At 42.8% G+C, this 15,748-nt stretch overlaps 1 protein-coding gene across 1 annotated transcript in view; it reads right to left on the reverse strand.

Annotated features, from left to right (window-relative positions):
• Window positions 1-434: 434 nt before the first annotated feature.
• Window positions 435-15,748, reverse strand: part of GNB1 (G protein subunit beta 1) — a 105,853-nt gene continuing 90,539 nt past the window's right edge. Inside the window, exons 6-12 of the mRNA XM_072608563.1 lie at window positions 15,357-15,420; window positions 14,303-14,465; window positions 10,657-10,723; window positions 5,759-5,960; window positions 4,453-4,669; window positions 2,557-2,673; window positions 435-2,257 (exon numbers count right to left, since the gene is read on the reverse strand). Of these exons, the coding sequence (XP_072464664.1) occupies window positions 2,567-2,673; window positions 4,453-4,669; window positions 5,759-5,960; window positions 10,657-10,723; window positions 14,303-14,465; window positions 15,357-15,420 (820 nt within the window). The 3' untranslated portion in view covers window positions 435-2,257; window positions 2,557-2,566. The remainder of the gene's footprint in view (window positions 2,258-2,556; window positions 2,674-4,452; window positions 4,670-5,758; window positions 5,961-10,656; window positions 10,724-14,302; window positions 14,466-15,356; window positions 15,421-15,748) is intronic.

Raw genomic sequence — 15,748 nt, forward strand, 5'->3', positions numbered from 1 at the left:
AGCTTATTGCCCCTTCCCTGTCTTCCTTTTTTTGCAGAACTATTTTTATTTTCCACATTTTCAAGCTACCTTGGGCACAGATGCTTGTGTGTCTTTACATGGGTTTTAGTCCTAGCTAAATAAGTAGAAACCTGCCCTCAGGAGTGGGCAAACCCCGAGTTCCATTTCTAGCTAATGAGAGGAAGCAAAGAGGGTCAGGATCCTACCAGGGCACAAGTGACGAGTGCTCAGCTGACCTGCAGGGAGCCCAGGGGTGGTGTGGCCCAGACTTCTCCTGTCCTGGGGGCTCCCACCTCCCACCTCAGCAACCTCTTGACTAGCCTTCCCCTTCTCAGGGCTATGCACACAGACAATAGTGCCCAGCTGTCAACCCCAGCTATGGGATGGGGAGGGTGGCAGACTCACAAAAAAAACCAGTCACATCCCAAACCCCCTCATGTCAAACTGCTTTATTACATCTTAAATAACAGTACATTTTAATATAGTATCTATCTTGCATCCAGCTTCCTTGCAGTACACTGACTTTAAAATTAAATACAAAAGGTGAAGAGGGGCACAGGGTGTGGAGAGCTCTACCGGGGATTTCATGGAGAGAATGGGGCTGGGGGCTGGGGAGAAAGAGAGGTTTCTTTTTTTTTCTTTTTGCCAAGTCCAGGCCTAACGCACGATTACAGCACATTTTTGTACAGAATGTTGCAGAAAAAAACAGAATGGAGAGAAGCCACTACAGCTGCTAAGGAGGAGCACTTCTGGATACATGAGAAGGGAGGAGAGTTAACAGAACAATCTACTGTCCAGACGCTGCTGCGTAATATTTTATTTGAAAAGAAAACCAGGAGAGCCTGGTCATTACAAAAAGGACCATTCGCTGCCAAGGACCCGTTCTACACGAGGGCGGGGCTGTGAAGGACTAACTGATAGAGGACGGTCCCCAGGAACCTCCGCCAGCAACCGTCCAGATGGGCCGAAAAAACGAGGGTGGGAGTGGGCTGGCAGGAGGGAGTTCTGGCTACTCCAGAGCGTGCACAGAGTCTGCTCTGGACCCCTCGGGGGCTTCTGCACAGAGTAGCAACAAGAAGTAAGTAGAGCGGCAATGGTTACAACTTTAAACAGGATATTTCAGAAAAGAAAAAAAACACCTAAGGACTTAGTCCTATATGCATTTTTTTGTTTTGTTTTTTGTTTTTAGCATTTCTACAGCATGCGATTCTAAGAGTAAACCCACCCAATATGGCAAACAATCAAAAATTTGTTTTAACTTAGAAAGTTCAAGATCATTATTTTCAAAACATTGATTTGTACATCATTTCATACACAAAGAATTGACTGACTATCCAAGCACAGGACAGGCATCTCTCTTGAAAATCGAGGTTCCTGATAGTTGGGGGTGCTGGGTAGTGTTAGGGTATACGAACTGCCCTCCAACTGCACAAAGAAACCCAAAGTAGATAAAAACTTAATTGTTGGGGAGAGAGGAGCAGAAGGGGAAAGAAACAGGGCGACGGATTGGAGTGAACTACTCACAAAAGGGGAAAGGTTCTTGAAACAAGCATTCAATACCATTAACAGCATGTGTGTGCTTGGTTACCTTACTTCTCTATATGCCATATTTTTGTGCAGCAACAATTATCTGAGACACCAGACAAAAAATAATAAAAAAATTAGGGACTAAATTTACATCATTAACAATCCCAGAGAGGCTGGGCAGGACCCTCTTGTTTTGCTTCATTATTGACCATAAAGTAATCTATTTAAAAAAGGAAATAAGAATGTTTTCAAAACCTTGCTACAAACATGACTTTAAATTTTGAAACCGTTATGAGATAAAACAAAGTCCTCAACTTGTGGTGTTCACAAAACAGGATCACTGGTCTAAAATTTAAATAAAAGACAGTGAAAATCAGCTGTGGGCCTGTTCCATAATTACTCAGGCTTACCTTTTGGTGAACATTTTTATTATAGTATTTCCTTTTTATATTCGTTCAAGACAAAAAAAAAAAAAAAAAAAGGAAAACAATGACAATGGTCCCAAAGGAATGCACAATTTGTTTGTTTACAACCACAGAGATTCTTCTTGTAGAGGGAATTGTGCTCTTTGTTTCAGCAATAGGTGAAGGGAAAAAGATCTTGCCCTTTTGAAGTTCTGAGAGGGAGATGTGGGGGTGTCCGAGTTAGTATGGTTGGGTTGGATATGCTATCATGGTAAATCTTCCAAGGTTGGAATGGTCTTCCAGTCATGGTGGAGTCCATCTGTCATCTTAAAAAAAAAAAAGTTTGGAGAAGCATTAAAAACCTGAGACTTATTCTACAATCCACAATTTTTAATGCCAACATGGAAGGAAAAAAAATCTTACTGGGGGTTAAAAAAACAACCCCCAAACCCAACTACATGCGTCTGTCTATCCCTCTTTATATTTCTGGTCTACTGCTATGTTATTTTCAAGCAACCTTAAAATTACATGGTCAAATCACCAGTTATAATTGAAAAACAAACAAACAAACTAGGAAAATTAGCTTATGTCCTGTGCTGACTGAAGTTAGTGAAGCTGGTAATACCTATAAGGTGTTAGTTCCATATCTTGAGGAAACTATCCCAGGATCCCGTGGCTACCGCCATGCCATCATCGGTCACCCCCAGGCAGCTGACACGATTATCATGCCCAGCCAAAACACCTAGAAAGCAAACAGAGCTTCAGTAACAGGTATCCTTAAGCTTACACCCACACAGACCTACTAGCTTATACATTTGACATTCTATATTCATCTCAGTAAAATACCATCCCCTTAGAAAAGAGACAGATAAAAACAAACACCCAAAGCACACAGTACAAACATTGGCTAGGTTCTAGCTGATCCAAGAGTCACTTGTGGCTTTGATATAGAGACATTCCTACCTGGTGAATTATACTGATTTCACATTATCACAGAACTGTGTATTTTACATTTATCAATCTTCAGACTGTCTAAACTATTTCTCACATCCACTAGGCTCATCTTAGGGGTAGAAAAAGAAAAGAGGGCTCTGGAATGCAAAAGTCTTTCACTATGCAGATTAAGTAGAAACTGGATGGAAGGATCTTAAGTAACAATCTAGTTCAAGAGGATTCAAGAGTAATTGTCTCCTCTCCACTTACAAAAAACTTGCACCTGTAATGAGTGGGAGGAAGAATTCTGGGATAACAAAAAGTTGCCCTCAAGGTCACTGACATCATAATGATGGCTGGACCCAGTAAATCGCTGCAAATATATTGCTAGGAAGGAGATCATGATTCAAAGTAAAAAAGGTATTCGAAAAAAATTCACCAACAACCCTTTGATTAGCAGGCCTCACAGGAAGTTATATAAACAAATGCAGGTTGCAAACATACTTTATCTGAGACTACCTAAAAGTAGAGTCAAGGATCCACTTATTTGCAGTCCAACAATATGTACTGGGATTGATAAATTCCAGTTCAGTTAAAGAGACCAGCAGGTTGTTAGGTAGGGAAGAATCAGGCTCCTCATCTCTGAGGTGAGTCATTGCCAGAAGCTGCTGAGAGCGGTAATTGTTTCCCAGCAGCCTCAGAGAGAGGCCTCTGGGCTCGGGCCTGTGGTTTTCTCTCAAGCCTCCTACAGGCCCAGAAACACTGTCTGTGGCTAAGCCAGTGGGGACTGAGGATGGATGACTTCTTAAACACCCCTTATGTCTTAGGGAGCTTGACACCACTGCTAGGGAAATGGGCCTGAGGAGCGGCAGGATGGAATTTTTACTTAGATGTGGGGAACCTCATGGTGGTCTGGCCTTAGGATTCCCCTTCCAACCTGGTAACAAGTTCACATTTTGGATACAAAATGTTCTGGTAATGCAAGGAAACATGAAATAGCACACCTTACATTGGGAGCTCAGCTTCACATCATCCTCTCTTAGAAGATGGTGTGTAGATTCAAAAAGGTATTAATATCAATGAAAAGATGGGATTTTAACAGAAGCTGACACGGAAGAAAGGAGATCTATTCTCTCTCCAATTCTGAGAAGACAGCTGGGGAGGACAGGAGAGGAGCCATTTCTAGAAACATGTGCTGGGCCAGTCAGTGTCCACCCTTAGCAGTGAGGGAATACAACAGAGGGTTACCACTGCTCCCCCACCATGAAATTACACTAAAGAAACTTGTTCTAAGACATTTTCATAGTAACCCTGCAAAGATTTACTCTTGTCCTCTGGTTTGCCTCTGACCTGACAAGAAACGGAAGCAGTGCTCTGGGCACATCTTCCTTTGGTCAAGAACGGCCACAGGCCTGGTAACCGTCTGCTGCTGTTACCCCAGTACAACACAGTCTTGTCTAACGCTGTAGAGCCTTGTGGTACAGAATGTGGCTTACAGGGTCATGCTGTGGCAATCACAAAGTGGGGCTGATAAGAACCAGAGCCCAGGGGAGAAGCTGGCCGCCTCCAGGGCGCCTGCGAAGCCCACCTGCTCTGTCGGCTTTGAGTGCGTCCCAGACGTTGCAGTTGAAGTCATCATACCCAGCCAGCAGGAGGCGGCCGCTCTTGGAGAAGGACACTGACGTGATCCCACAGATGATGTTGTCATGGGAATACACCATCAACTCCTGGTCAGCTCGGAGGTCAAAGAGCCTACAGGTGGCATCATCTGAACCTGTGGCAAATGCATTGCCATTTGGGAAGAACTAGAGAGACAAATGAGAACCTGATTAGGTGGTATGTCCATCTGGAGATGACGTAAATATACACACAAAGAGGACCCCTAACTGTGCTTCATGCTGGGACTGCGTGCCAAGATGCCCAGTGGCTGTAGCACTGAAATATTCTCCTGTAGTCCTGTGCCTCATACTTCCCAACAATGAACAAGCCAGCGGAAAGGGGTTCAGTGAAGCTGCCAGGCATCTCACTGTAAAGTATGATCCCATAACTGGAGAGATTCCTATTTAAATGGGACACGCCCCCCCTCATCAAATGGAACACACTGGAATAAACTTTTTTTCCCCCTAAAGCAGGTAAGAAGTAACGAGAGAGTCTTCTCAGTGGAAAGGCTCTTATGAATAGATCACTAAAATAAATTGTTGAATCTGGTTCCCTGGAGAAAAAAATACAACAAATAGCTACTTCCACACTAAAGTATTAAATTTTTCCATACAGTTATGGCAGGAGACACAATAAAATTCATTTCATATAGCCATCACTAAATCAGATGGCTTTGGAAATGCCAGATAAAATGCTATTTTAGCAATTATTGGTGAAAGTGTCTAAAATGGGAGTTGTTTTCCACGACTAAAAAAGTAAGAAGTAATTTCTGAATCTCTAGTTTATTTCCCTCTGCAGCTCTCTAGGTAGCAACAGCTGACGAGTTTCAAATTAAGCTGCACATTTTACTAAGAGCAAATGTGGTTAAAAGCTTTGGTGAAAAACTGGAACACAGTAATAACAAATATAGAAAATGTGGCCACTGACAGAGGGTAAAACTAAAAAGAAGATGGAAGCGTGCCATGTTCTTACAGCCGATGAAGGAGTTTTCAAAAACTAGATTTCTTATTCTGAACCCTTAAACAAAAAACCATTACGTTCTCTACAGGCATCGTACATTGTGTCAGAAAATCTGGTCTCTTACAGTAAAAAACAGATGACTTAATACAGAAAACATTTCAAAGACAAATCAATGATGTTCCCTAAGACTTCCAAGAAATAATCCTAATTGCTGACAGAGGATGACCTCATGAACACCAAGTGCGAAATTTCCCCAAACCTAAGCCCATACATACACAAATGGCATTGATGTCAGATTCATGGCCGGTGAAAGTCTGCCGACACATTCCTTCTCGAACGTCCCACAGTTTGGCTGAAGCATCACAAGCCCCAGAAACAAATAATCTGGTGTCAGGGGCAAGAGAAAGACTCATGACATCCCCAGTGTGCCCAGTGAAGGTGGTTGTCTGTTGACCAGTTTCTATGTCCCACAAAGCACTGCAAGGGGAGGAGAGAACAGGGTAGATGTTAGTCTCCACCACAAGGAGAACTATGCTAAATCACTCAGTACAACTTGATCAGACTGTACTTAAAATCTTCACTTTATTTTTTATTTTTTGTTGAAAATATGCTGTTGGGCATTAATAGAGCCACAAGCACAGCTCCAATGAGAAGTGACCTATTCTACTTCTGGCAGGCTCTGATGATAGGCTCCTACTGAGGCCTGTGGGGGGTAGAGGGGAGGGGTGCCCGGGCCTAAGTCTAAGCCCTTTTCCACATTGTTTTTAAGTTGTGTCTGACTCCTCGTATCCTTATTTGGGATTTTTTTTAGCAGAGAAAACTGGAGTAGTTTTCAAATTTTCTTTTCTAGATCATTTTACAGAAGAAGAAACTGAGGCCAACAGGGTGCAGTGACTTGCCCAGGTTCACAGTGCTGGTCAGATTCAAATGCGGGCAGCTGAGTCTTCTGAACTCTAGGCCTAGCTCTGTATGTGCTATGGCGCCCCCTAGCGTCCCATTCCATAAGAAGTTCCTTCAAATACTGAATGAAGTTCTCACATGTCCAGTCTTTCAACTGATCCTCCCTTAACATGGATTCCAGACCAGACTGTTGTGGCTTTTCTCTTTGGGATGTTCTGAGTCACTAATGTCCTTCCTAGATCCCAGTGCCCAGAACAGGCTGCACCTGTAGTCTGGCCTAGCTCTGGGCCTCCAAATGTAGCCAAAGAGAGCGAGCTTTGGAGGGGGCTGCCATGGTGCACGGATGGCTTGTGGGCAACATGCGGAGGTCAATAAACATCCAAGTCTTTTTTGGTGGCCATCTCTCCCACCTCACACTTGTGTAAGTAATGTCGTCTAGCAGTACCACTGCCCAGTCTACATCTCCATCTTTTCCACACAAGGAGTGTTAGATAACTTCATTAAAATCTAGGTAAGCAAGACCACAGTAATTCCTGAATCTAATAGTGTAGTAATCCCACTTAAACTGGGATATTTGTCCTCCAATTCTATGGTATCTTTCTTGTTTTCTGAAATCTATGGAACAGGGACGAGACTGTCTGATGTCAAGAGGTAGAACCAAGAAAGATAGAGGGGAGTTGTAAAGAGGGACATTCAGGCTTGAGGTCAATGAACAATTAGAACTCACAGGAACTAGAATGGATGGTCTTGGGAAATAGTAGAGGGATAACTGAAGGTCTTTCAAAAGTAGCTGGATGGCCGTCTGTTATTTCTATAACAGGAGCGGATTCATTTTGGGGCATGGGTTAGACTAAAAGGCCATCAAAGTCCCTTCCAACTCTAACTGAAGTTTTATGGCTCTATGAGATATAGTGAATCATGGGTAAGCAAGCATCTGCTTCAGTCCTTGCAGCCCCTAGGCTAATGGTCATCTTCGCCAGCCAACTTTTCAAAGGCACATAGGTGTTCTGACCAGTGCCTTACTCACACTGGGATATTCTTCTTGAGACAGAAAAGAGGAGCAAAACAATGGAGCAGCTCTGACATTTCACAGTCAAAAATCTCAGCAGAGGTCCTATCCCCTTCCCTTCTTACAGTAAGGTGTCACCCTATTACAGCTTGAAGTTTTGTGTAGGTGACAGTTTGGTGTTGTAGTGAAGAGAAAGGGACTTGAGTCAGGAAGACCTCAGCTCAAATCCTGCCTCAGACACTTAGTAGTCTTAGTAGAGTGATCCGAGGTGGGATATTTAACCTCACTTTCCTCAGCTGAAAAATGGGGATAGTAATTAATAGCACCTACCTCATAGGGTTGTTATGGGAATCAAATGAGTTAAGCTAACTCCAATTACTGTGATGATAAGGATTATTACATGCCTTTAAAAAACTCTAAGAGTTAGTGGTTCTCTGCACACACATGATGGCTTCTTCAGAAAGCCATCTTTCCTCCTCAAAATCACTTCCCTTTGTGTCTTCAGTTGTCCTGTAAACCCTGGGAGAACCTGGGTTCATTGGCCCTTGTCTCCCTTTCCTTTGGCCATCAGCAGGTGCAGATCTATTCTCCCCAAATGCAGGGTGCGTACCAGACTATGTCCGCTGGTCACTCCCTCCTCATCCCCCAAGGCTTCCACCCCAGCAGCCAGCTTCTTCGTGATGGTGAGAATCAGAACAGAATTTAGACTAAGAAGATTTTCTACCTTTCAAAAGTTAAAATCATCACTAAGGCTAAGTCAGAAAATTATCAGCTGCTCTTCTTTTGGCAAAAAGAGACAATTTCGGCAGACGTCTGGAAATGGAAACCCCCATGAAGTCAATGCCTTGCCTCCGTGCTGGGCTGGGGAGCTGTTTCCCAAACTTCTCCTCTATTTGTCCAAGTGGTTCCAAGCTCACTCTGATGGCCCCCACTGATCTTCACTCACATTATCCTGACCATGTTGGAGCTCTAAGACTTTCTCCCATGAACACACCTTCTTAATATATAATGTCACCCACTACCCCCAGACTCTCTTAATTATTCTGTTTCTTTTGAAAAAAGCACACCCACTCAGTCTCCCTTAGTCTCAATAATATCCGTGATAACAAGACGAGGCTAAATTTATCCCCTTGCATTAGGACCTATAGCTAATTTTGCATGTCACCTAAAATTGATGAGCGTGTGTATGAACACCAGAGGTCATCATTTTGCTAGGGGACATTTTCTTGGATTTGGTCTCCTGTGAACTCTGGGACATCTGCTGCTTTCTTCTTCCTGCACAGCAGATCTACACAGGCAGATTTCCCGCTCTGTGATTATTTTCAGGTTAAAGCCCTTTTAATTGGATCTACAGGGTGCCAGGCCGAGACTGTCTCACCAGCGCTGCACGAGAGCCTGTCATCTCCATCTTTTATGATGTAATCCAGAAATCCAAATCCAATTCTCTGAAGCCCGAGAACATCTTTTTAGCCAGATGTTACTTTCCAAATCAGCTTTTCTCCACGATAGTCCTTGCTTCCAATAGGTGGCAGAGATGAAAAGACTGCCCAAGCCTTTACAGCCTCCAGTGTCTTGCGCAAGACTGGATAATCTTTGGCCATGCTTTCTAGGCTGCTCTTGGCACCATCACTTTCAGCTCATGTCAAATGCCAGAAATGGGGAGCTGTCTGGTTTTGAATAGAATCCCCCCCTGCCCTGGAGAAGCTAACCTATACTTCTGTTGGGTTAACAAAGGGCTGCCTCAGCATTCCCTAGACACCCCTGACCACCACTCTACTCTTCTCTTCTGACCCTCTGTGGGTGACAGTCCCTTTTGAGCTCCAATGGTCCCTCTTTCCTCTCTGCTCTACTGGACAGTCTTCCACCCATACCTCCCAATTCGTTCCTCTGCCTCTTTAGGTTCTTCTATATAGCATATATACTTATACCCTCTTCTAGTTTCAGGGTCAAACTGTTGCACTATCTTTGATAACCTGAAGCCCCTTTATCATCTCTCCTATGGAGAAGCCTGAAGCCCTGCTCCCCCTGTACTTTGAAAATAGGAAGAAACAGTTACTTGGCTGTGGCTGAAAGACAAATACCACATGTTTGATCTAAGCCATGGAAACTTCTACCTATTGTTCACAGTGAGACTGAGATCACCCTGGAGATCTCTCCAACTGCTCATGAGTTTTTTTCTTTTTTACAACAAACTCCTAACACAACATCTTCATACCCTCTCATCAATGGTTAACAACTTGGTGGTCACTGATGAATGTTCTCTGGGAACCATTAACAACTCCGGAGGAGCCGATTTTAATATCAGTTTCTATAAAACAAGTTTCCTTAGACTGAGTGTTTTCGTTCGCTTCCCCCAAAGGATTTACTGAAACTCTCTGTTTCTACATCAGTTACTTCTGGATAAACCTTTCCTACCTGGCCCTCCCTGTAACAACAAAACTCAGTAATGCAAAGCTGGCAATGAGCCCAATGTTCTACTCCTCTGACTACAAGCTAGCCCGCTGCCCCCTTCCCTCACTAGGACGAGGAAGGCATGTGTGATCATTTGTTCTCTGAAGCCAAGACTGGTCACTGCTTTTCCGTCTTTTAAGAGAAACCAAAAGTAACATGCAGTCTTAAAAAAATACTGCAGCAAAAATTAGTTTTCACAAAAATCTCATCTTAAAGAATTTTAGTGATTTCCTAAGTTGTACTTTCATAAAGAAAAATAAGTAAATTCAAAAAGGTCACTTCATTTTAAGGGCAAAGAAATTTCTGTCAACATTAATTTTGCTATTCTAATTGTGTTATTTGGTACAAGTAAATGGGGGAAAAAAGCATCCCCTTCCCAAGCAGGCTTCAGCAGCTCCACAAGGCTGACTATGCAGTTTAGAAATGTGGAGCAGTCTTACCCAGCCTCATCTCAAGCTGGGCCTAGTGACACTAAGTTCTTGAGCTCTTGGTGTATACTGATAATGGGAGCAAGATTAAGTCAGCCAAGCAGTTTCTTGAATTTATTTTATCTCTTAGCCCTTGAGGACTCCACCTATTTATTGCAGTGACTCATGTGTGAAAATAAAGGAGATTTTGCACTGACCAACAGTTCACATGCTCCAAGTTTCATTACTATTTATACATGTTGAATTGTAGATAGATTTCAAAATCAGAAAAAAAAACAAATGCAGAAAAACTGATTTGCTAGTGTTCAGTACTGAACACTTTCATGCCCATTTTCATTTATGTCTCTATAGCCCCAAAGAGACAGGAGAAGTGCCCGTCACTCACCAAGTGGTGTCTCCAGAGCTGGTGACAATTTGATTATCATCCAGGAAGCGGCAGCATGACAAGTAACCTGGAAAACAGAGCACGGAGGCTGAGAGTCAGAGGAAAACCCCCACTTCTGGGAACAGGCTAGGTATTCCAAAGGGTTAGGAAGATTTTCTATGCGACTACTCCATTCTATAGTTCAAAGTCTTGAGGTCACATACTACTATATCCAGGATTTCTAGATTAAAAAAAAAAAAATCCCCAAGGCAGTTAAAAAACTCCATCCCCCCACCCCCAACAAACACACAACACAGTATTTATTCCTGGGGCAGAAGCTAGCTTTGATCTAGGCTAATGGTGATCTGCAGAGCTAAGGTAAGAGGGGTAAGATTACCCATGATCTGCTGAGTACCAGGATAAAGTAAAATTTAAATTAGAATAAATCTACTCAAGAAAAAGTTAATATATTATGTACATAAATATTTTGGAATGTGATGTACTCACATCGTCCTTTGATTCTAACCACACAAAAAGGATTAAATACATTCAGAAACACACACTGAGATTTCCCAACCCAAGAAATGGGCACCAAACTCTGTGTCCTACTGGCCCGGACTTGTGGATTCTCCCCCCACCTCCCCCACACCATTTCTTCTCTCTGTCCCCTTTCTGCACTCATGTGGTCCCTTTTCTACTGTAGACAGGCTCTCAGCACTGGGCCACTGACCTGCCACTGTAGCCCCCACTGACAGATCTCTGCCTCCAGCCTTTCCCCCTTCTCTAAACACTCTCCATGCTGCTTCCTGTGTGATGTTCCTAAAGCTCAGCTTGGGCCAGCTCACTCCTCTGCTTCCTGAGCTCCACTGGCTCAGCCTTTAGGTTCAAACACAAACTTTTCTATTGATTTTTAAATCCTATCCCAACCTGGTTTTGACCCCCAGGTTTGCGATACATTAGTCCCCTTCATGCCCAGCTTGCTGTCCCTAATGTTATGCTTCCTGCCTTCCCTCCATGCTTTTACCTGGAATATACATCCTCCTGATTCCAACCTCTGCATCCTGTGTGTATGCACTTCTTTAAGCTCCTAGAGAACAAGGACTATTGTATCTCCAGAGCCTTGCACTTAGTAGGCTCTTAATAAATGTGTCAGCTTACTGTAAGAACCAACTAATTATGGCTGTGATACTACTCAGGGAAAATAATTTTGAAGGAAGGGAAAAATGCTAAATTCTCATATGAATGACTAGTTTCCAATGAGCAATAATTCCTAAATCTTAGAGCTGTGTAATTTTTGAAGCATGTGATCAAAACCCTTCTGAAAATGGTTTCTTCAGATCCCTTCCACATCCCATTCTCCAGACTGTTCACTTGAGGACAGCACTTCCTTCAAATTCCTACCCAGATTCTTTTGCTCTTCACCCAGTTTTTTCAGGTTTATTATGAAACAAGGAAAGACAAAATTTTAAAATTACCGAACTTAAATGGAACATCCTAGTTGTAGGTCATAGCACACAATGCATGTTACTCAAGTTCAACCCAAGGGTCCCTTCTTACTTTCAGTGACTTCTTCTGGAGAGGCTTGGATTAGAAGGATTGCTTTAGGGATCAAATCCTGACTTGGACTTGGTCTGCTTTGGTTTCATTTGAATCACTGTGAAATGGTCGTGGGAAGGCTAACACTGATGGGAATTTCCTTAGAAAAAGGAATGCAAGGGTTGGAAAAATGTAGATATGGTGGTTACCCCAGGGATGAATTTGAAGCTGGAACTTGACTGAACATCTTCCTAAATCATGTGGAGGCAGGAGGCCCCCATGCAAACTGAAGGCCTACAGACATCTCCACTAAAAAGCGAAGACAATAAAGTGAAGATCCCATGAACCTCAGTGAAACCAGGTGAGGAGGCAGGACCAGGGGCAGGAGAATTTATGTCAAAATATCCTAGTGGGAAAAAGGAGGTCAAGCTGTACTGATGATGAGCTGGGCCAGAGCCCATGGGATGAAAGGCAACTTGTAGGCAGTGCTCAAACCCCACCACTGGAACGTTCCAGGCAGGTCAGGAGGGCGGCCTCTACAAGGAAGGCTCTTAGACAGCAGCTGTCAAGGGGACTCTACAAGACAAGTTCATTGAGTAGACCCTGGAAGGAACCCCAGAACATCCCACAACAAGAAGACAACTCCTCAGTAACAGGTTCCTGAAAGGAATCAGCCACTTTAGGAAGGTGAACTAATTGCGGAGTCAGCTTGAGCTTAAATCCTTATTCTGAAACTGCCTAGCTATGTAACTGTGATACCTCACTTGACCTTTCTGAGCGTCGCTGTCCCTCCACCTGTAAGATCATCCATGTAATCCATGTGAAGAAAAGCATACTGAAAATAATACTAATCTTACTTAATCCTCACCACGATCCTAGGAGGTAGATTCTATTATTATCCCCTTTAACAGATGAACAAACTGAGCCAGTGCTTGAACTCAGCCCTTCCAGATTCTCTCACTCTCCCCTCAATGCCTCATGCCTGTGCTGCCGAGCTTCTGGGAATCACCCTCAGTCTTGACACAGGCTTCACAAAGAAATCCTAGTCTGATCTGAGGCCCAGAGAGGGGCTGCTCCTGGCCAGGACTCCCTCCAGCCCTCTGGCCGTATTTGAATAATGGAAATGATGTGGTTCTTGACAAGAAAAAAACAGGCCTGAAAGGGCACTTGCATTGAGTAATTTTTGCAGGGCCTTGGATGCTTATTTGTGGACTGAAATTGAGCTATGGAGACATTTCTGTAACTCACAGGAAAACAGGGATTTTCCAGGGAAGGCTTAACAACAATTTGAAAATAGAACAAGCTTTAAAAATGTCCTTAAAGTAATGAAAACTAACTCAACCTGGCTCTACCTTCCCTTTCTAAAGACTTTATATTAAGGGGAAGGTTGCCCATCTTCATGGTCTATACTGAACTTCAGCCAAACAGACCTGACTTACTGTTTTTCTCTTTGACTTCCTCAGTAATGTCTGAACCATTCCATTCAATTAACCTAAACCACAGACCAACACTTTGTGTGTTCACTGAAACTGTCAACGGACCCTGAATAAAAGGGAAACAGAAACTAATGTTAACTAGGAAAAGTATTCTCTCTTTCTCCAAGGAAAGTGAAATGTCATGATGCATGTATAAAACAAATTCCTACAGAAATTCTAGAACAAATGATGATATTTTACTACTTTGGTGTCAACACATGGATATGGGCTGTTTCCTGCAAACATTAAACATGATTAAATTATTAATGAGAGTATCAAAAAATGTTGAAGTCCACCAGCTTGCAGACAGAAAAAGGCACATGAATGTTGAATATGTGAGTAGAAAAGAATACTGTTTTAACAGCTCACTGTTTCCCAAGGCCCCCCAGGTAGATGGTCCCAACTAAAATGACAGAAAGTTGGTGGAGCAGAGGTATTCAGTGGGTCAAAGTGCACAGATGGCACAGAGAGGACTGGCAGGTCCTTATGGTACCCAATGGGACCATCACTCAATTCCTGCTTTTCCTTGTACCTGAACACACTATCAGGAAACCAATGGTAAAAGCAATGTCTGAAGAGTGAAAGGCACCAGAGACAGACATAGCGTTGAGATGATTATCCAGCTCCAGGTTGGGATAAAAATAAAGACCCCTCACCTGTGTGTCCAGCCAGCTCTCGACTCACGCGCACATTTCCCTCGCGAGTTTTCAGATTGTAAATGGAGCAGATGTTGTCAAGCCCACCACATGCCACGTAGTTGCCAGAAGGTGCATATGCACAGGTCATGACCCAAGATGAACGCAGAGGAATGGCATGGACCTTAAATCGACAGGGATAGATTTTTTAAGTCTCCTTTTCAGCTTTTACTTGATAGTAGGAGGCAGCAGAAAAGAAATGTGTAAGTGAGCATATCACAAGGATAAAAACTGCCTCGAGGATCACCTGCACACACAGTCAAATTCAGCAATGATTTGATTCACATTTGACATTAGTGGAGAAGCCAATGCAGATCTACAGGTCTACAAAAAACCAGGCTAAAGCACAACAGAGTACCCTTGACTATGACTCTATGGACCCAACAGCATTGTTTTTTTGGTGCACCATGTTGATGCACCAAATCGTATCACAAGAACAATGAATGTTACCAACATGAGTAATGGAGTGGCACTGAATTCTGGTTGCAAATTTAATGTTTTGTTACAAAATATTGCACTTGTACTTCCAAAAGCTCTTATAAAAGTTGGATTAGACTAGATAAACGCTTTCTTCAAAACTTCTGGTAGTATTACATGTCAATTTTATGACACCTTAAAAGAACCAGAAATTTCAACTTTGTATTAAATTTTGGAAGCAGATATGGTCCTTGTTCCTTGCATCAAGCATTTTTCAAGAAAACTACCTTTATTTAAATATTAAATTGTGAATTTTTTTTCTCATCCTTATGCTCTTCTGCCTGCTTTCTAAAGCCAGTCCCAAACCGCTTTCCGTTTCCTTTGGTCCAAACAGCTCTGTGAAGGTGTGCTGGTCACTCTGTGATATGCTCCTGCAGGGGCTGCCCATGTGGCTAAAAGCAATCTTAAAAAAATCTCATCACCTTCAACTCTTTTCAAAGATAAGATTTAATTTGCACAGAATGTATGTTCAGGAATAAACATTCAGTCTATTTTGCATTGCAGAGACTTAACCTGCCACACTGTCTTGGTCTCTCACCTTGTTTGTGGTGTAGCTATCCCAAATGATGAGTTTGCCATCTTGGGAGGCACTAACTAGAAGCCTGGAGGAAAAATACAAGGTAAATACATGTGAGTACCACAGTAACCAAGAAAGGGCAGTTCGTTCTTATCTCAGGAAAAAAATTCAACTAGAACATTCTAAGCATCTATTATAACATCTGAATCATAGGAACCTTTATGAATTAGATCAGCCATCCTACCAAAGGACAGGGAGATCTGCACAAACCATATCATACACTTTGTAATTCAGACCCAATACACACTGTAATTGGTTTTCTTCTTTTAAAAGTTCTCATTGACATCTTTTGGTTGTCAGTTGCTGACATTTCTCCAGATCACATACTTCCCCCTCCTTCTTCCAGGATTATT

This window comes from Notamacropus eugenii, chromosome 5 (assembly GCF_028372415.1).
Source record: "Notamacropus eugenii isolate mMacEug1 chromosome 5, mMacEug1.pri_v2, whole genome shotgun sequence".
Classification (NCBI taxonomy): Eukaryota; Metazoa; Chordata; class Mammalia; order Diprotodontia; family Macropodidae; genus Notamacropus; species Notamacropus eugenii.